Consider the following 21,341-nt stretch of genomic DNA (forward strand, 5'->3'; position numbering starts at 1 on the left):
CAGCCAAGTGCTCTGCCACTGAGCCACAACCCCAGCCCCAGTGTTTTGCTTTTAAACTGTCCAGTGAGGCTACATGTGTGGTTGAAGCAGTTGTGAAAACATTTCTGTCCATATTTAGGAAAAAATTTGACAATACTACACTTGGTTCATATTAATTTTATGAAACTGATTCTTACTGGCAGTGAATGCCTTCAAGGACCTGCATTTCTAAAGAGGACTTATTAGCTTCAGGATAAGGTTTACAAGGGGCACTTGGTTCAAGTGATGGTGGAGGTTGAGTAATGCCAGTATTTTTGTTGTAGGCTATTTGTACTCTGGTTGCAAGACTGCGTACTTTTAAGTGGTTAGCTCCTAACATTAGTTTTTCCTTGAGCCCTGTTATTTTTAATATGATTTTGCAGGACCTAGGTTTTTAATTTATTTGTGTATATGTATATATTTTTTTCTTTTTTATTCTAATTTGTTATATATGACAGCATAATGCATTACAATTCGTATTACACATATAGAGCATAATTTTTCATATCTCTGGCTGTGTACAAAGTATATTCACACCATTCATGTCTTTATACATGTACTTAGGATAATGATATCCATCTCCTTCCACCATCTTTTTTACCCCATGCCCTCTCTCTGATCATCCCACCCCTTTGCTCTATCTAGAGTTCCTCTGATTCTCCCATGCTCCCCCTCCCAACCCCACTATGAGTCAGTTTCCTTGTATCAGAGAAAACATTTGGCATTTGGTTTTTTGGAATTGGCTAACTTCACTTAGCATTATATTCTCCAACTTCATTCATTTATCTGCAAATGTCATGATTTTATTCTCTTTTATTGCTGAGTAATATTCCGTTGTGTATATATACCACATTTTCTTTATCCATTCATCTACTGAAGATCCAGAATAGCTAAAGCAATCCTTAGCAAGAAGAGTGAAGCAGGTGGTATTACCACACCAGACCTTAAACTATACTACAGAGCAATAGTAACAAAAACAGCATGATATTGGCACCAAAATAGACTGGTAGACCAATAGTACAGAATAGAGGTCATAGAGACTAACCCACATAATAACAGTTATCTTATATTAGACAAAGGTGCCAAAAACATTCATGGAGAAAAGATAGCTTCTTCAACAAATGGTGCTGGGAAAATTGGAAATCCATATGCAACAAAATGAAATTAAACTCCTATCTCACCATGTACAAAACTCAACTCAAAGTGGATCAAGGACCTAGGAATTAATGTAGAGACACTGCGCATATTAAAATAAAAAGTATGCCCAAATCTCCATCATGTTGGATTAGGCCCCAGCTTCCTTAATAATACTCCTATAGGACAAGAATTAAAACCAAGAATCAGTAAATGAGATAGACTCAAACTAAAAAGCTTCTTCTCAGCAAAAGAAACAATCTGTGAGGTGAATAGAGAGCCTACATCTTGGGAGCAAATTTTTACCACTCACACATCAGGTAGAACACTAATCTCTAGGGTATATAAAGAACTCAAAAAGCTAAACACCAAAAAAACAAATAGCCCAATTAATAAGTGGGCCAAGGAACTGAACAGACACCTCTCAGAAGATAATACACAATCAACAAATATATGAAAAAATGTTCTACATCTCTAGCAATTAGAGAAATGCAAATCAAAACCACTCTAAGGTTTCATCTTACTCCAGTCCAGAATGGCAGCTATTAAGAACACAAACAACAATAACTGTTGGCAAGGATGTGGGGAAAAAGGCATACTCGTACATTGCTGGTGGGACTGTAAATTGGTACAGCCAATATGGAAAGCAGTATGGAGTATGTAAGATGGGAACGGAACCACCATTTGACCCAGCTATCCCACTCGTCAGTCTATACCCAAAGAATTTAAAAACAGCATATTACAGGGACAAAGCTACATCAATGTTTATATATTAGCAGCACAATTCACAGTAGCTGAACTGTGGAACCAACCTAGAAGCCCTTCAGTAGATGAATGGATAAAGAAAATGTGTTTATATATGTATGTATATATAAAATTAAGAAAACTATATAAATGTCCAGTCATAAATAGTGTGGTTAAGTAAGTTTGGGTATAGCATTTTGACAGCTTACAATGTGTCTGTTAAAATGATAGGCCTAGAGCTGGGCACAGTGGCTCATGCTTGTAATTCTAGCAGCTAGGGAGCCTGAGACAGGAAGATCACAAGTTCAAAGCAGCCTCAGCAATCTAGCAAGACCCTGTCTCAAAAGAAACAAAGGCTGGTGATGTTGTTCAGTGGTTAAGTACCCCTGAGTTTAATCCCTGGTACCCTTCCCCCAAAAAAATTAAGCATAGAAAAATATCTATGAAACAAGTGCAAGAATTAGAATATAAAACTGAGTATTTAGATGCCATGTTTACAACCATATTGACATATACCTGTCCTGTAATCGTATGGTGGGATTGATGGGATTGTTAGTAAAAGAAAATTTTAAGTTTTTTTTTTCTTTTTAATATTGTGAGATTGGTAAAATAGAAGTAAGAGTGTTTTTCCAGTTTAAGATATTTTTATTTTATTTTGGTTTTAGAATTCCTGGAAAACTCAAGCAATTTGTGTTTGATTTACATTCTGGAAAACTGCACAGAGAATTCCATCATGGACCTGACCCAACTGACACAGCCCCAGGAGAGGTAGGACTCTTGCTTGTTTCCCAATGAGAACTCTCTGAAAGAGGATCTGAAGTTCCTGAGTTGGCTTGAGTTTCAACTCCTGAATTCTGTGCAAAGAAATTCTGAACATACCATAGAAAATATATAAATTGTGCTACTTTCAAATTACTTTTAAAAATCTTAGGGCTTCAGGGCTCCGGTTATAACTCAGTGGTAGACTGCTTGCCTAGCGTGTGTGAGGCACTGGGTATTGTCAATCCTCAGCACCACATAAAAATAAACAAATAAAGATATTTTTTAAATCATTAAAAATACGGCTTCAGAAATGTGGAATATTACCATAGTATCTTGATCATTTCAACTAAGGTGGTTTGATTATGACCTCTGCAGAAAACTACTGCAAAAGGGTTAAATACAGTTGGCTTCAGATAAAAGTAGGAACTAGGAGCAGATAAATCACTGAAGTCAGTGGATTCTAGTGATTATTCAAGCCTTCCTGTGTCTAGAAGATTGAATATACTATAAAGAAAGCAATGATTTTTGCTATTCTTAACCAAATGATTTTAAGAGTACAGTATTGATAATGCTCAAGAATACAGTATTGATAATGCTCAAGAATACAGTATTGATAATGCTCAAAACTTATGGTTTAATGTAGCTTTCCTATTTGAGATTTAGAATGCTTCACGACTGTTTATAAAAATGTTTGCTTTTATTTGCATATACAAATTCTTAGTTAAAATATGTTTAGTCAGGTGTGGTAGCATACACTTGGAAACCTAGTGACTTTGGAGGCTGAGAAAGGAGGATCACAAGTTTAAAGCCAGCCTTAACAACTTAGCAAGATCCTGTCTCAAAATATAAAGGGCTGGGGATGTGGCTCAGTGGTTAAGCACCCTTAGGTTCAATTCACAGTATTCCCAAAAATAAAGAAAAGAAAAAGAAAAAAATATATTTAAATACACACACACACACACACACACACACACACACACATATATACATATAACCTGAGAATTTTACTCTTTCTACTTTGTAACTTCTCTTACAAGTTATTTATTTCTTTGTCCCTGCTTTACTAAACAGCACTTCTACCACGCGGCCTGCGCAGTGGTTTCATTAATGAGGTTCTGGCATTCAGTTAGTTAGAAGAGATCAAAATAAAACACACAGACAGTACCTTATTTTAATGCTAGGTCCAAGACGGCTCGCCTCCGTTTCCCTGCCTCCAGCCGCCCAGCAGGGCAGCGAGGATTACTCTGGGCTAGCAGGGGAGAGAGAGAGAGCGAACACGCCGGGGATCAGCCTTTTATTTGGGGGGACAAGAGATTCAGGGGAGAATTCCATCCAATGAAGGTTGAGGGGGGGCTGTACTCCAAGGTCAGGGTCAGTGATTGGGTCTCCAGGGTCAGTGGTTACGCACACCCCCACACGGATGGGCTCTCTCATCAGGAAAGGGTCGGGATAACTCCGACACAGCCAGAGTGCCTCAGGCCCTTAACGGGAGTCACCCAATCACGTGTCAGAATGGCTCCCCACAAGCACTAAATTTGCATTTTGATAGGTTCTGGTTTATAGAATGTCTAATACCATGAAACTAAGAGGGGAAAATGCCATGTGCCAAAATCCCTTTTATTTTATATGTCTACGACTTAAATCCACTATTTTGCCCAAAGAACCTCCATTTGTGGAAAATGAACTTTACCTTATTTAAGAGACAGATTAGGTTCAGAGTTAAGAGTTCTCTTTGGGAATCTGATGACATGTTTTTTCCTTGAAAAATGAGATTAGACTTTTCTTTGATAATTAGAAGGAGACAAACTTGTTACTGGCAGTATAACTCAAAGGTGATTCTTTTTCTCAGAAAAGATCTGCTTAGCATTCTATCAGATTAGGAAAGATGTGGTTTACCATTATTGTAGTGTCCTACCATGTGTTTCTGCTTCTCCATTAGACAATGAACTCCTGTATTTTGTTTATTCATCTTTGTATACTAATACCCGGAGGGGCACTGAATACTGTAAATGTTTGTTTTATAGTAACATAACTTCAACTTAATTAATCTAAACATGTATCTCAGCAAAAATTTTAAATGTACTAGGGAAGTAGAATATCAGGAAGTCAAATGGTAAGTTTGTAGATACCTTGCTTTGTGTTTCATTGAGAATGTGCTAATATGTATAGTGTATAATATATGCACTATGTGCCCATGTTCATTATAGGGGATGTTAAAGTGGTGACATTCAGGCCTGCTCTTGAGGGGCTCACAATGAGGAGATAAGGGTCAGACTACACTGCCTTTTCTTTATAATTCTTGGAAGTCACTGTTCCAGTTTCACCATATATTTTGGTTTTCTACTGGTATATAAATACTACAGAAATTAATTTCTTTCAGTATTGTATATTTTTCACTCCCTATTTAAACCAAGCTTTGAATAATTTCTGGCATCTGAGTAACTGATAAATAAGATCTGCAGAGTAGGTGCCTTCCATTCTCTTAGCAGTCCTTTGTAAGAGGGATAGGTTGGGCCAACCTCAGGTTGTGCATCCTATAGAGAGAATCTGAGTAAGGGCACTTACATGAGGAAATCAAGGCTTCACACTTAACTCTTGTCTTTGGCACACTTGCTATCTTTTATTGATTAATAAGGAAAGAATTATAAGGCAACCACCATTCATCTAATACTCCTATTTAAATATTTCAACTCCATAAAGTATAATGATACAAAAATGTCTCGTTTTTTCTTTTGTAGCAAGTCCAGGATATAGCAAGCAGTCCACCTGAGAGCTCCTTCCAGAAGCTAGCGCCCAGCGAATATAGGTATACTTTATTGAGGGATCGAGATGAGCTTTAAAAACTTGAAAAACAATTTGCAAGCCTTTCAACAACAACATCAACTTACGTGGTGGAAATAGTAAACCTATATTTTCATAATTCTATGTGTATTTTTATTTTGAATAAACTGAAAGAAGTTTTGGGTTTTTAATTTTTTCCCCTCCCCCTGACTCAAAATACATTGTCATTTAATATAGCCTCTTTTTAAAAATCTGCTAGGGTTAAAAAAATAAATAAAACCCAGAGGCCTCTCTTCGCTTTAATTCTGTCCTGTACAATTTTTATAAATCAAGTGAACGGTAACATTGCCAGATACATACCATTAACTTGCACTATAGGTTAGGGAAGACTTAGGGATGTTTCCTATTTAAATATGTGCTTTTCTTTCTTTTCCTTTCATATGATCAATTCTGTTGGTATTTTCATTATCAAATTTCTAAAAGCTAAAGGGGTATATATTCTGGATACTTGGGAGGGGAATAAATTAAAATTTTCACACTGTGTACTGTGTTTTACTGATTGGTTGGATGTTGCTTATGAAAATTCCATAGTGGTATTTTTTTTAATTTTTAATGTGTAACTTAAATATACTATGAAGAGGAGGAGAGCCATAAGCCAGAACATTTGGCAGAAATTGTCCTTATGAATTAAGAAAAAGAAAATGAAAGTATTATTAAATTTCTGTGTCTTTGTCTGAGAAAGCAGCATATGGATGGCATTTAAAACTTTGAATGAATTATACCTGAATCTGGGAAGGGAAGATACTGTGGAGTAGGTTAATAGTATTGAACTAGATAACTCTTAAGGCTCCTCTTATCATAAGACTTCAGTTTCTTAAAAGAAAACCAGCATAGAAATTGTATTTCAGTAATTTTAAGCCTCCTTCTGTCTTGTAGAGTCTTGTTATAGCTGTATAGAAAAGACAATAAGAACATGTACATTTAATTTTTTCCCATTGTAAATTTGTTGGAGGATCCTCCCTGCTCTATGTTCCCTGATTTCCCAGGCCTGCAGTGTACAGTTAGATGGTCCCTGTGCCAGGCCTCAATACTGCCAGGGAGAAAAACTAGAGGGAGAGGACCCTTGGTGTCATTCAGGAATCCCATGGCCAGAGGACAGACAGGTCCAAAATTGGCTTTCCTCTGGGCCCGGGTTGGTGCTATAGGCTAAGGGTCATTTTCTACTTGGGGTATGAATCAATCCCAGTTTGGGGAAAGATTATTTTTAAGCTTAAAAGGTTGACATGTGCCATTATATGTAGTATGTAATATATGTAACATCTTTCAATCCTTTGAAAATAAAATGAATATTTATAATGGATATTTAATAATTGTTATTTTTAAAATCAGTCTAGAACTCTTAGTTATGCATGATTTATTCTTAATTTCCATAGTTTTGTTCACAATAATCAATGTCAATGAAGTGATAAGTGGCATGTTTAGAATATTTTATTAGGAAAGTAGGACAGAGCTTTCTAGAGTTTGGGCCTTAGCTCCTTCCTCTTCATTGTTTTTAATTAATAACTTGAATGAAGTCAGAATTGCAGTGTTCAAGTCAGAGGATAGGCCAGATCTGAGAAGGTCAGGATGAAAATTCTCAGGTACAACAGCAAGCTAACATACAAGACCAAAAGCCAGCACATGCAGTTAAGTTGATTAAGTTGTAATCCTAGAGTTAGGTTTGAAAAAATAATAAAAGATAGCACTCAAGTATTGGGTTGCAGAGAGATGGCTTTAGAGTATTTATTATGGAAAAACCTCAAGGAGCACATGTTCAACGTGATCTAGGGTAATAATTATTAAGAAAATGATTGGATTTGAAGATGCATTCTTTAGCTTCATACCTGTTGGACTTGGGCTCTAGCCCTGCCACTGTCATTGTCTTCTCTAGAATGAAGCCATTGATGACAAGAATACTGAATTTTATGTATCTTTAGTACCTAGCATTTCTGGATACTTAGCATTCATCATCAAATGCTTATTAAATGAATGAGAAGCAAAGTGACCTTGGGTAATTTTTGTATCCCTGAGAATGCCCAGCATTCATCAGGACTTGATGCCCAGTTTTATAAAAAGCTATTAACATGCTCAAGAGCATTCCATGAAAGGATAGCTTAGGATTTTAAATTTTGAAACATAAATGTGAAGGCTGTTTTGCTTGGAGAAGACTTGGGTCCAGGAACAGTGTAAATTTGAAGGGCCGGCATATCCGGATTCCAGGAATCAAACTAGGATCTGAAGAAGTTATGGGAGGCACAAATAAATGTATATTCAAGGTCAGTTTTTTGGTACTATAATATGTGAGGAGGATACAAAGATGGATAAGGCATAATTGTGCTCCTTACAGTCGTGTCATTCAGATGGATGTGTAAATAACATCTGTAACAGGTGTAAAGGTAGAAGAAAATAGGGGTTAACCTGGCTGGCATAAAGGAGCACTGAGTTCCCAAGATTTTATTGAGATAACTTTCAGGAGATAGTGATCTAGACAGATGGAATAATGTGAGAAAGGTATGAAACAGTCAAGTGCATTAGAAAACACAAGAAGTTCTTATAGGAGGGCTAAGTGAAGTAGAGGTTGGAAGGAAATGGAGCTGATCACAGAAGGCCTTGTATGGCAAATAAGGGGTTTGTATTGTGTGTGTATTGTAGTAGAGATCTGTTAGCAGGTCTTAGGGGAGTATGTTCATATTTAGGGTTGAGAAAGAGTATTGCATAATTCAGACTTCCCTCTGAATCAGAGAATGTTACAGTAGAAGATTCCTAGTTGACTTGTGTCCAGGGCTGGGGGGTGAGGGCACAAGACCAGACTGAATAGCACAGTTGAGTAGCAAACCAGAAGCTTGTCTTTCTACTTCTCTGCCAGCTTCCTTTTCCAGTTTTTTTAAAAATTGTACCAGTCATGAGAGGGGACCAGCAAAAGATGAAAATTTTCTTTAGATGACATTCTAAAAAAAAGTTTTTTTTAAGTTAAATGAACTTAGAGAGGAAGATAGAGAATAGGCATCAAAAATACAGAGAGCTCTCTGATGAAGTCAGGTTGTCAAAAATCATGTGCAGAAGAAGGGGAACTGGCATGATAAAAGCTACAAAGAGGAGCATGAAATATAAAACAGTGTTTGAAAGGGTAAAGCTCAGAATAAGCTTAAATTTATAGAAAATGCTAAAGTTGCCAAGAAGGCTTTTTTTTTTTTTTTAAACCTTAGTCAAGGCAAAGAGAAGAATGGATAAAGTAGCGTAATGGATCGACAATCAGGAAAAGCAGAATAACTCAATTTTTTACTTTTTCTTTGACAAAGAGAGAGAGTCTGGTTGGGCAAAAATAAAGTGACATAAAATTGCAAAAATTGGAAGTAGAAAAAGAAAAATAATCTTGTCACCTTAAATGATTTCAAGGCTGTTAGACCCACACTTCTATATCCCAGAGAGTACCGGAAGTTGCAAATGCTTTCTGTTAGCAATTATTGGGAATTTTTGAGAAACCATGGAGAATATAAGGTGACAGAAGACTGGAAATGGGCAAATAGTGTTCCAGTTTCCAAAATAGTTATAGTTAATGGCTTTAGCTATTTTTCTAAAATAAAAACTCATGAATCAAACTGTAATGTTAATAGTCTGTATTTTGAGGAAAAATTTAAATAGGTGTAACCAATTTTTAAACCCAATATTTAAAGGCCCTGCAGACAGTAAGTTGTTTCAGGACTTAAGTTGTTTAAATGCTGACTATAATTGACATATGTGTTCATTAAAACAGGTTGGATAGGACCTCTGCTTAGCAATTGTTTTTAGCTGTGTTTGAATTTTTGTATGTATTCCAAGTAATAAAACTATATTTATAAAATATTTCTATATTTGAGACTTTTTACTAATTCACTATGTCGTAAATATCATATTATGAACATTTTACTCAGAATATAGGTGACCAAAGTCACCAGCTTTTTCAGGCTTAAAGTTATTTTCCAGGTCATTTAGTTGTACTTGATTCAGAATAGAAAACTATATGAATACATGTGCTGATGACTCAAACCCAGCCCAGCATCAAAGTTCCCTCACATTGGGGAAAGGTTGCCCTGCCCTTAGACAATGGGGTTTGGACTCTTAAAGAAAAGTCAGTTTATAAATGACTGTAAAATACTCTCCTTCAATCTTGCCTATCAAATTCATCCTTCAGTGTTAGGGCAATTGTCACTCACTGTGATCTCACAGCCCTTTATGTGGTTTAGAAGTTGGAAGTACACATATCTTTTTTCTTTATCACATGGGAATGCAAGTTATTACAGAAAACAGAAACCCAGTCTTTGTATGTCCAGTAACTTGAAAGTGCTCAGGAAATCTCTGATGAGAAAGAAAAATAACAAGTGAAGGAACAACTAAGGGACAAGAAATTACTACCATAAAGGAATGGACTCTGCTAACTAATCTGCAAACCTCAATTATCTGACAATTTTGTCAGTTGTCTGAAATGTGTTTGGGTGAATCCTGTCACCTTCAATCTTACATCCTAAACTGACTTTGGGATCCTCAGAGTTTTGTCTAGAATAAAATATCACACAGTACACCAACCTAAGGATACATAATTGTTAAGATGATGTGCAAGTGCCCTCTTGGGTGATAGAGTTCTGTAGAAGTGCTAGGAAATTTCTCATGAACTGCACATTCTAAAGTAGACCTGACCACTTGTTTAGTCCCTCAGCTTCACGGAAGGACAAAATACAGTTAGTTGACAAAAATGGCATGTGTTCTTTATATAACCCATTCAGTAAGCATTGATTACTGTTGCCAGGCTAAAGAGTCAACTGTTAACAAAAGACTGCCCCTACCATCATGGAGCTGGAAGCCGAGTGAAGGAGCATTGATGAGGAACAAGGGGATTGTGATAGAAGGTTATATATAATGCTGTGATGTGAGTTAGCTATAAGGAACGTGGAGGTGTGTACAGCCTTGAGAATCAGGAGCCTTCCTAGAGGAAGTGGTTTCTTGACAAGGAACAGAAAGCCCTATTTCCTACCTGCAGCAGGCTCCTCTCCTCCAGGAGAACAGTATTTATTAGGAGAGCTATCGCTATCCTGTTTGACAGTAGTAATATATGCTAGGTATTGCTGACCTGTCCTTTCTCCAAACTCTTACCACTTAGATAAAAGGTACCGTACTTGCCTATCTGATGTGTCCTGTGTATTTTACATGTCAGGATAACCCTGACAAAGGAAGCCGTATGCCCATCTTGGTACACTGTGTAAATTTGCCCAGGTAAGATTTATCCTTCAATCTTGGTAGGCTGGTGCCTTGCTCTAACCACTGTCTAGGAAGGAGAGTAAAACATCCTCTGGCTATGCACACAGTGAGGAAAGTAGAAGAGGGCATCAGTTCTGACTTCATAATGAGCATGGCTTTCTGATGTAAAACTTAACAGTACATTTCAGAAATTTTGTGGAATTCTAAGGGAAATTCCCTGGTCTGTAGCTTCTAGATTCCAACTTTATCCCTTCAATTTTAGACATTTTCCAAAGCTCGTTGTAGTACATTCCTATCTATCATATCTGGTACATATCTGTTTTCTGGTTCTCCAAAATAACCACATGCAGAAGTCCCAACTAAGATTGGAATGTTTTAATTTTGAACCTAGAAATGTAAATTTCTTTAAAACAGAGATAACAGATGCTTTTTTTTCTTTTTCTTTTTTTTTTTTTTTTTGTAACTCCACACTTAACTGTCATTGCCCTTATAACTAGAGTGACCATGTAATTTTTCATCCAGACCAGGACATGTGACAGTGAAAGAGAAGTGGGGAGACTGGTAACACCTTCACTAGGACAGCAGACAAACTGGATTTGTATAATTAGTATCTTGTGCCTAACTAGATGTTATATATTTTTATGTTTGGATATCAATGCTAATAAAGTTGAAAAAGATTTACCTGCTACCGGACATCTGTCATTATACCCCCTTTGCAATAACTTACTCTTTAAAAAATCATTTAAAAATTGAGAGTATTTTTCTCAAGTCTCCATTCATTTTAGGTGTCTCCCTAACACTTGTATTTGGGTGGGGAATAACTGGGGACTGAACCCAGGATGCTATACCACTGAGCTACATCCTCAGGCCTTTCTATTTTAAGACATGGTCTCGCTAAGTTGCCCAGGCTGACCTCAAACTTTTTATCCCTAGTCTTTTTCCCTCTGACCAGTTTCATCACCGAGCTACATTTAATTCATCGGTTTTCTCGTGTTGTTTGAAGTTGTATTCATGCAGTTCCCCCTTCAGTCAGCACATTCTGAGGCTATTGCTCAAGTACCCCATGTTCCACAAGCCTTCCCTTTTGTTTCCAAGCAGTTAGTCCCTCCACTGCTTGTGGCCTTGAATCACTTTGTCCATTCCTCTTTTAGGGTACTTTGCTGGGATTTACCTGCTTTAGGTAGCAAGTAAATGGCTGATAAGGATTAATTCTGTAGGTCGGATATCTTTCTACATATGGCCCAGGCATTCAACACACAACAGGAATTAAGTTCAAAGTTTGTAGTGAATTTTATTGCAACTTTCTCTTATTCAGGCACCACTCAGCAACATAATAAATGACCAATTAAGAATTAAAAAGAGTTTGCAGAAATTCTCACCATTGGGCCTTTCTTGTGCTGGCCTTGCCAACACCAAAGGTTTAACAATAAAATGGAAAACATCTTTGGGGGGTTTAACTAATGAAATCCAAGTAATGTCTTAGTTATTAATCTTAAGAAAATCTCCCATACTTGGAAAGTGTATGAAAAACATGTACCATTGAACGTCTTTCTCTAATAAGTGAAGTTTTTCTTGAGAGCTGTCCATTCAGGGTTGGAGTAGTTATGCTGCTGAAGAAGAATCCTCAGGCTTCTGCTGGCAGATGCACAGGTGACAAGAATGACGTTGTTGAGAGTGAAGAAATTGGGTGTAATTTCCTCCAGGGGAAAGAAGGTGTCTTTCCTTTTTGCCTGGTCTGCAATGTTGAGTGGAGCTGAAAGGCCACAGGTGTCAATAGGCAGCCTGATTGTGTTAACAAAAACTTAGTTTAATTACTAAGGATTCCCCCGTGCCCCCACAGGCTATACCATAGTTGCACTCCTAGCTCTTGTGCAAATTATCTTCATGATTTGGGGCGAGTCATTTGCCTTTGACACCTTTTATGTTTTTATTTCAATTTATGTATTCTGTCAATATTGCACCAATATATTTTTTTCTCAAAGTAAATTAATTTCTTTGAGGGCAGCAATATAGATACTGTGTGCACCCTTTACCGCTACTTGTCTACTATACCCAAGAAGCTTATCTATGCAAGGGTGTCAAATTAATGAATGTAAATATGAGAACCACCTTCTAGAAACAAAGTGTTTTAAAAAAAAAACAACCTGAATGTTTTATGTTAATCTAGGACAGAGGGTAAGTGCCCCTTTTAGTAGGCCTCTGACTACTTAAGAACAGCATCTATATCATTCATAAGCATCTGAGAGCCACAACCACCTTTTATTTTACTTTGATGAGAAAACATCCCAGATCACAGGAGAACCTTTATCCCAGGCTTCTCGTGCATCCTCTGGAAAAGTCCTCGTGGAAGCAGTGAAGGTGGCTGGGACCCTGAGAAACATCTTTCATTTTTACAGTTAACACAAAGCATGGTTTGGTGTCTGTGCTTTCACAGGAGGAAAACAGTGTGTGCTATGTATGTTTATATCACTGATTTCCCAAACCTTTGGTGAACAATTTTACAAGCATTTAGTCCTTAGTTGTGTGCAAACAACCTATAGCACTTATGGGTACAGGCAGCCCACAGGGAGGTTTCTGGACTCCTAGTATTCTCCCTGTTAGCACCCAATTTCAGTATAACCTCAAAGTCCTTGCACCAGCCCCTCTGGCCAGTTGTAGGTAGCACCAGCACACCCACATTCTGGGCATCCTTAGGTAACGAGCTCATATACAGGAGAAGCCAAGCCAGCGGAAGAAAAGCAAAATGAGAAAGGAAGAGAGGAGAGCCACAAGGACAAGGACGAATGGCCTACAACTAATAAAAATTAAGATGGTTTTTCTTATGTGGTTTGCAAAATCCTTTTGGAGGCAATCCCAAAAGAAAAGTTTTAAAATGGCCTAAGTAATAACAGTATCACTTCAGTAAGTGTGTGGCTTTCCAAGGGCATCTTTTTAAAAGAAAATATTTCTATGAGTTATGATATATTTGTTTTAAATATTTATTATAAAACTAAAAAGCACTTTGAACAATGATTATACCTATGAATATAAGGTAATTTATAGGTTATATGAATGAGATGGAAACATTCTTAATTTTATAGTCTGAGGACCAAATTCAGTGCTGGGTACCTCTGCAACAGCCACCATTAAAGACTTTGAGGCTTCTGGACACTCGATGAGGATCAGAAGATTAAGGATAACAAAGGTGCCAATAAATGGCACAGGCAATTCCAAGCTTGCTTTACAGAATATATGGGCGTCTGGGTGAGGCAGAACAGGTGACCCATTTCAGCTTTATTTAGAGAGGTAGCATAGGTTGGCAGGTGTCAAATAGCTTTTGTTTCTCACCAGCCATATTTACATCCTGGCTTTATTTACCCTTTGTAGCTGAATAACCCTCTCCAATGTATTTAATTTCTCCAAGGCTCAGTTGCCCTCCCTGTAAAATGCCTAGTGAGTCTGCCTGGCAAAGAGTTTTCAATAAACATCAATTTCTTTGAAAGGGTGTTAGCGTCAAATAAAGGGTCACAATCCAATTGTATATTATGAAACAAGTTTAGTGGGTTGCAACTGGCATATTTTAAAAACAACATCAAAATGCCTTGCACATAACAGCACATAATGTTTCCTTATGTCTCTGCTGAGTTTTGGTATAAATGCATTTTTTACTGTGGGTTACAGCCAAAAAGTTTCAATCTCTGCTCTACAGAGAAATGTTCAGGTTATGTCAAAAAAGCCTTTAAAAGTGCTGTCTTTATTCAAATGAGCCCCTAAAAATGTTCAGATCTTAATCAAAGCATTCCTAACTTGTGCAATAAATGTAAGACTTGAATCATAGAGAAGATAAATTTTATCTGACACTATACAGCATTAAATTCAAATTTAAGATTGGTTTCTGTGTCATACTGACTTATTTATACATATAAGCACTTTATAGGTATATCATTTATAGTTGATTAATTTCTATAAAAAGTTGGCTATTATGTTCTATTATGGGGGAAATGAGATAAAATTTCTAAATAATTTTAATAAGGCTTTTAAAAAAATGACTAACTTGCCAAATCATGAAGTCTGTTAGAGTAATATTCCAATCCTGACCACAGCAGTAAAAGAGAGATACTTATGTGAGTACAATGGAGTACCACACTGGCTCAGTAAAAATGAGAAATTCCAGAACAAAACGTGAGCTACAAACACAGGCCTCCTTTCTCCTTTAGGTCCTTTCGAGTTCCTAGTGCTGCCCCTAAGATGGCATGCAGGAAACATGGGCAATCTGAGGTTGACAGAGTAGAGTACTATGCAGTGATGAAGAAGGGTGGAATTCTGGAAATTACAGAATCAAATGACACAGCTGAATCTTGACATAACTAACTACATTTATCATTTTAGCTGACTACTTGGACTGGTCCTATCAGCAACTGAGTTTAAGAATCCTGTTTTAATGCTGGTTGTGGTGGTGCATGCCTGTAATCCCAGCTCGTGGGAAAGCTGAGGCAGAAGATTAAAAGTTTTAGGCTAGCCCAAGCAATTCGTGAGATCCTGTCTCAAAAATAAAAAATAAAAAGGTGGGCATGTGATTCAGTGGTTTAGTTCTCCTGGGTTCAATCCCCAGTACCAAAAAAAAAAAAAAAAAAAAAAAAAAAAAAAGGGTTGTTTTAAATATTTGGGTGAGCATTGATCCTGTTCAGGTTTGAACAGTTGGTGTTAAAGGGATGGGCCAGAGAATAGAAAAGAGTTGGAGTTCAAAACGACCTTATAGGTATCCAATATCTGATACTGGATCATAACCTGACCCTTAAAGTATTTCTTTCTTGGTATTATTTGAAAGATACAGGTAAACAGATAACATTTGATGCTTCGTTAGTGATAATCATAAATGGTGCTTTGTCCCACTGGAATTTATTGCTGAGATTCAAAGAGTATGTAAGAAAAAGCTCTCTCACAGAGGTGAAAGGTAACATCAGTAAGTTATTAAAGGAAAACTCAGCAAGAAAGAAGCTAAGTGATGACCACTCAGCCCCCTGATGACTTTGACTCCTAGAAAGACATTGCCGACACCTTTTGGGGTGCAGGTGCCCATTCTGTCCTCAGAAAAGAGTAAAGGGCAAGGCAGAAGGCAGCTCCTTCCTATTTCAACTGAGTTGACAGTACAGAGTGACTCTGTCTAGAATTTTACATTCTTTTCTAGATTTAAAACCTCCTTGCTGTTTGAGACAGAAGGGGGGGTTCTGTCTGTGTTGGCATTAGCACCACGAGTCCTTTGCTGAGTCTGAGCCTTGGCACTGGGCTCTTGTCATCTTCTAGAATGTGGGCAAAGGTAAGCCTGAGCGCCACTTTTTGGAGGAAACGGCAGCTGTGGAAAGTGAAGGAACGCACAGGCGAAAGCAAAGCTGGGAAGAGGAGTGTGCTAGCAACTGAGGTAGAAAGCTGGCTCAGTCCTCCAGGGGCCACCTGAAGAAAGGGTGGCTCAGAGCCTTCTGTGTGGCGGCTACATCAGCTCCTCAGAATGAGACGCTGCCCCAGGATAGGCCCTTGCTCTTTTCCCCTCTGCTCATTTTCAGACCAAACATTAACGATGTTCAAAATACTTGGAAATTTCTTTTCTTTTTTTTTAAACTTAAGAAATTATAGGACAGGGTGGTGAAAAATGGGAAATGATAAAAAAGATTCTGAGAAAAACCTTCGCTATACATGGGTAGAATTCACCCCATAAACCAAGGACTTTTCCAAAATTATGAAGAATTGACAGCAAAGGGCACTAGATCTCTTTGAGATGTGACGGGAGGATGACAGAGTGAGCATGGTGGCTGGCTGGTAAGTCTCCTACCACTTGAGACTCAAGGCAGAATCTAGAAAAGAAGCCAGGGTCACAGAGTAAGATATCTTAAAGAGAACTTAGTATAAGAAAACAGAAGGAGTGGCCTATTAATTTCCTTCACCAGAATATATATATTTGGATCAAACTGCAACTAGGTTCACTGAATGGGCTCCATTATGTAGCTCACCTGTGCTCCTTGTGAGGCCCTGACTTCCCTGTCTGATAAACAGGCTCCTGAACTCCCATTCTTTTCCTTGATACCAGGCCTAAATAATCCACAAGTACACTTAGCCTTAAGGTCTGCAGTTCATTCCTATACATCTTAAGTTCTTGACAGCGTTACAGATTCAGTGTTCACATTTTTTAGGCAGAAAATTTGCACCTCGGCCATCTTTAAACTTGACCTGACATTACCCACTCTGAGCCAGGCTCCTTGATCTCTAACATCAACAACACCCAGCAAACAAAATACAACCACTTAATATGGTTCAATTCCACTTGGGCATCTAGAGCCACTGTCTTGATACATGATGTTCCAAAGCTGTGTGTCCAACAGCAGCAAGGTGCTTGTTAGGATAGATACGTTGGCACCAATAATACTGAAATTGAGTTTTTAGCTGCATTTTTTGTCACTTTGGCTGGGAAGATCTGGACAGCTGGAAGTGAGCTTCTCCATCATTTTCTGTTTTCTTCTTTGTATCAATTTTCCACCTGTGAAGCCCAACACCCCACCACCAAGTGCAGCTGCAATTCCTGCCACTTTGAAGCCTGCAAGGAGGCCAATTGGACCCCCCACCACTCCTCCGATGAGTGCACCTGCCACGGGCAGAGCTGCCAGCTTGTATTTTGCAGCCTGTAAAAAAATAAATAAATAAATAAAAATTCAATTTAGAAATTGAGTTGAGAATATCTGCCTGTGGTGATGTGCATTTTCCTCTCATTACTCCTGGCAATGCCTCTTTAACTCTTGGTACATAATTAACCTTAGAGATTGTAGTGTTGGGGGAGAAAAAAAGTATTCCACAGGTACTACAATTGCTCCAGATCTCAGGACTTGGAGAAATGGGCTACAAACTGATTTTACTTGTAAAACAATCAATCCACTAATTAGTTGGCTTATTTAAATAGTTTCCACAGCCACAGATTCCATAACCAATTTTTTTATGCTGCACAGAGATTATTCTATACTATGAACCTGGGTATTCAAATCCACATCTTATGGAAAATAGATGATCCCCATCCATGCATGCGGTCACGTCCTTATACTTTTGATTCTTGCTCCTGCCCCCTCCTCTCCCTGGACCTCTGCAGACATTCATTCCCTCATGATACCAAATGCCTTACACTCGGCCTACTGTTTATTCTCTTTGAAAAAAGAAATTTTCTTTCCTAATAGAATGAATCTTCGAGTAGAATATTACAACCATTGATTTCTTGCACTACCTATGTGTCATTTCTTCCTTATTTCCTTAATTGCTGGTTCCCTCAACACTGAAGAGAGCAGATCAATTGGGTTAATACTAGAGATTCCTGGGAGCCAGAGTACCATTGATTTGTCAGCAGGAGCAGAATCTTACCTTCCCCAAGTTTTTGGTTCCCTCTTCAACATTCACAGCAGCACTGTTGACATGGTCTGCAATGCTGTCAATCTTCTCCTGCTGAGACTAGATGCAAAGGAATTATGAGTGAGCGCTCCTGCTGGGGAGCGGTGGGACGCCAACACACACTATTTTAATTCCTGTAATCAGGGGCCCCGGGTACTGCAGCCTTGCAGTCTTAATAGCGGTTCATTAATAGCATCTGATAAACCATGTCGAAAGCACAAATTCACTTTCATGAAAAAAAGAGGGGGACTTAATTATTGGGTAATAAAAGGGTGGCACCTTCATAGCAAAAAGCATCTCACACTGAAATTCATTCAAACATACAAACATATTATTGTTCAAATGAATCCACTTTCCAGGAGGAAAAAAAAAATCCAAATAAGCATTTATATGTTATGTTGGGTTTGATGGGAGAAAAACAAAATCAAACAAGAAAACTCCTCCCTAATCTATCTTCTTTGAAGATTCTGTTTAAAACAGGCAAATTTAGAAATAAAATGCCCTTGATCCAATAAATATAAAAAGTGTTAAGTTTTAGGAATAAGCCTATGATATGGTTTGATCTACAATAACATCTTTCCACTTGGGCTATTCAGAAGGGAGCAGTGAATGAACCTATCTTACTGGGTTTCACACCTGTAGCCAAACTTCAAACATTAAAAAATCATGATGAGTTAAACTATTTCAGGTTGAATATATTAATAAAATATATTAATTAGCAACACCTGTGCTGACACAACAGCAACTGTGGCTGTGGCCCTGGGGCAGGAATGCTGAGGTAATGGAGAGTATTTTCCTCTCTGAAGTGTGAAACCCCACAACAGTGCTTTTGACAAGAGGTCACTGGGCCTCTGCTCTAACACCTCCAGGGATAAGAACAGATCCCTCGAAGGAACACATGCTTATTTTAAAATCAAATTATTCAAATTTACATAGAATGGTGTGTACTCATCTTATCGGTGCAGTATGATGAACTCTGACAAATGATAAACCCCTATAACCACCCATGTAACTAACCACCATCACAATTAGCATGGAGATTATTTTTGTAATTTGCAGGAAAAAAAGAGAGAGGGAGAATCTCTCTTGGATTCCAGATAAATGCCTTCTACAATGAGCATGAAATAATTCAGCTTGAATCCTGAAGTATTTGATTGCCCTTATATAACTGACCTGCTCACTTACACTGAGGGAGACATAAATAACATCACCTAATTCCAATCAACACTTCACTTGTGAACAAACAACACGGCTAATTTTTCCTATCGTTGTCTCCTATTAGCATTATTGATATTCCGTCCCTTCCCAGTATGTACCTTTTATTGTTGAGCCTTTTGTGGTATCTTTTCATTATAGGATTCTCCACCACTATCTTGATACCACAGTACAATCCCTTAAAAAGTCCTTTTTCAGTTTTCTTTGTCTCAGTCAGAGACAAGTACAAGAACAGTTCTTAAACTAAGTGGGCCACAAAATCACCTGTGGGGCTTCTTTAAACACAGATTGCTGGGCCCCACTCCCAGTAGGCCTGGGGTAGAACTGAGAATTTATGTTTCAAATAAGTTCCTGGATAAAGCGCATACTGATGATTCTCAAACTTTAAAAGTCAGTAGTACATATGATAAGAATAAGGGCATAACCTCTGGTCAGATATTCTGTGTTCAAATTCTCAACATGCACCTTTGGACAAATTTCTCAGGCTATGTGTCAGTACTCCCAGCTATCAAATGAAGATAATGCTATTTATACCTCATGGAGTTGAAAGGAGAATAACATGAGATGTCTTCAAAGCATGAGAAGAATCGAAGAATTCTTCCTGACCTTCCCAAGATAAGTGTTCACTCTCATTTTCCTACCAAAAAATATATTGAGCTTTTTCCTATGATGCTTGAAAATTCTAGGGCAAACATTAGATCTCTCCTAGCATTCACTTGTTGGCTTTTTGTTTTTCTCAGACAGTAAAACTTTTAAAAGTCAGCTTTCTTTTTCTGATCCATAGAAGCAATGGATATTAGCCAGTGCTAATATCCATCTTGCCTGCATTTCTGACGCCCTAGCACTGTTTCTATTTGGGACACTCCAGCACCCCCTACTCCTGCCTGAAAGAGTCTATGCTAGCAGATAAATCACAGGGGTAAAATCCTGTCACCAACCTTTGCATCTTGATGAGTTGAGGGTAGAAGAACAATAGCCCATGTTCTTCCTTCCCCCTAAGCCCCAAATAATTTTTGGCCAGAGGGAGGAGCCTACCAGGATTATTGCCATTTCCATCTCCAAGTGTGATCTCAAGGCCTCAGGGAAATACTTCTTTTTAGGATATTTTAAGGGTATTGCAACTTTATAACTTTTTAAGTTAAAGTGAAATTTTAAATATCATTTTAATATTTTTAAATGAAAATCCTTTGGAGTAAATTGAGAAAAGACTAGAAGAAAAAAAATCAATCCTAGGATTACTAATTATTTGAACTATTACACACACCCTCTATGTCTGCAATCCCCAGCAATGGTGAGGCTTGTCTTGCCCTGGAGTAGCCCACATCTGCAAGTTCTATTCACTGGCCCCAGAAGACTGAATAAATCTGGGGGACAGGAGATAAGGCAGAGAGTAGAAAATCTGGGATCAGCAGGCATCCTTTAATTGTGTGGCTCTACCTTCCTCTTCCCCTACCTTACTTGGTTTGAATCCTCAAACGGCCCATATCTTCAGATTCTGCTTCATAAATAAGGACTCAATGGCACTCACAATGATTACAGTTTAGCATCAAAGTGGTATCACAGAGTTGTCAGTCACTATCAGTAGAATGCCAAACTAGACTCCATTCAGAGTTGAATCTGGGCACATTTCTCCACTGTATCTGTGGCTCTTTATGCTGGGCCACAGACACACCAGCCACACACAACCTACCCCAGCCTAGGAAGCCAAGCTCCTATGGCAGCTCAGGTCCTTCTCATTCTATCCGCCAACTCCCCCTCTTAGCTTCTGATGTGCTCTATGTTTTGTCTTCATCCACCTAGGCCTCCCACATCTGTCAAACTTCAAACCCCTGCCTGGTATTTTATTCTTTGGCACTTAAAAGTGTTCTCAGCATTCCTTTAACAATGAACTAAGCCATTTATGAGGGACACTGCAGTGCTTCTCAAATTAGAGTAGTGTATAGATTCCCTTGTAAAGAAAAAAAAAATCTCAAAACTCCGAGAGTATGTCCATGGATTTCATTTTAAGGAACACT

At 38.1% G+C, this 21,341-nt stretch overlaps 2 protein-coding genes across 4 annotated transcripts in view; one reads left to right on the top strand and one right to left on the bottom strand.

The window, feature by feature from the left end:
* Positions 1-8,822, top strand: part of ERP44 (endoplasmic reticulum protein 44) — a 99,311-nt gene extending 90,489 nt beyond the window's left edge. For both annotated transcript variants that reach the window (XM_081280885.1, XM_081280884.1), the window contains 2 exons: positions 2,562-2,664; positions 5,397-8,822. In XM_081280885.1, coding sequence (XP_081137011.1) covers positions 2,562-2,664; positions 5,397-5,498 — 205 coding nt within the window. In that variant the 3' untranslated portion in view covers positions 5,499-8,822. The remainder of the gene's footprint in view (positions 1-2,561; positions 2,665-5,396) is intronic.
* A 5,325-nt stretch (positions 8,823-14,147) lies between these two features.
* The window catches only part of STX17 (syntaxin 17), a 54,490-nt gene continuing 47,296 nt past the window's right edge, over positions 14,148-21,341 (bottom strand). For both annotated transcript variants that reach the window (XM_081280098.1, XM_081280099.1), the window contains exons 7-8: positions 18,085-18,171; positions 14,148-17,360 (exon numbers count right to left, since the gene is read on the bottom strand). In XM_081280098.1, coding sequence (XP_081136224.1) covers positions 17,121-17,360; positions 18,085-18,171 — 327 coding nt within the window. In that variant the 3' untranslated portion in view covers positions 14,148-17,120. The remainder of the gene's footprint in view (positions 17,361-18,084; positions 18,172-21,341) is intronic.

Source organism: Spermophilus citellus, assembly GCF_964194105.1.
Source record: "Spermophilus citellus genome assembly, chromosome: 2".
NCBI lineage: Eukaryota > Metazoa > Chordata > Mammalia > Rodentia > Sciuridae > Spermophilus > Spermophilus citellus.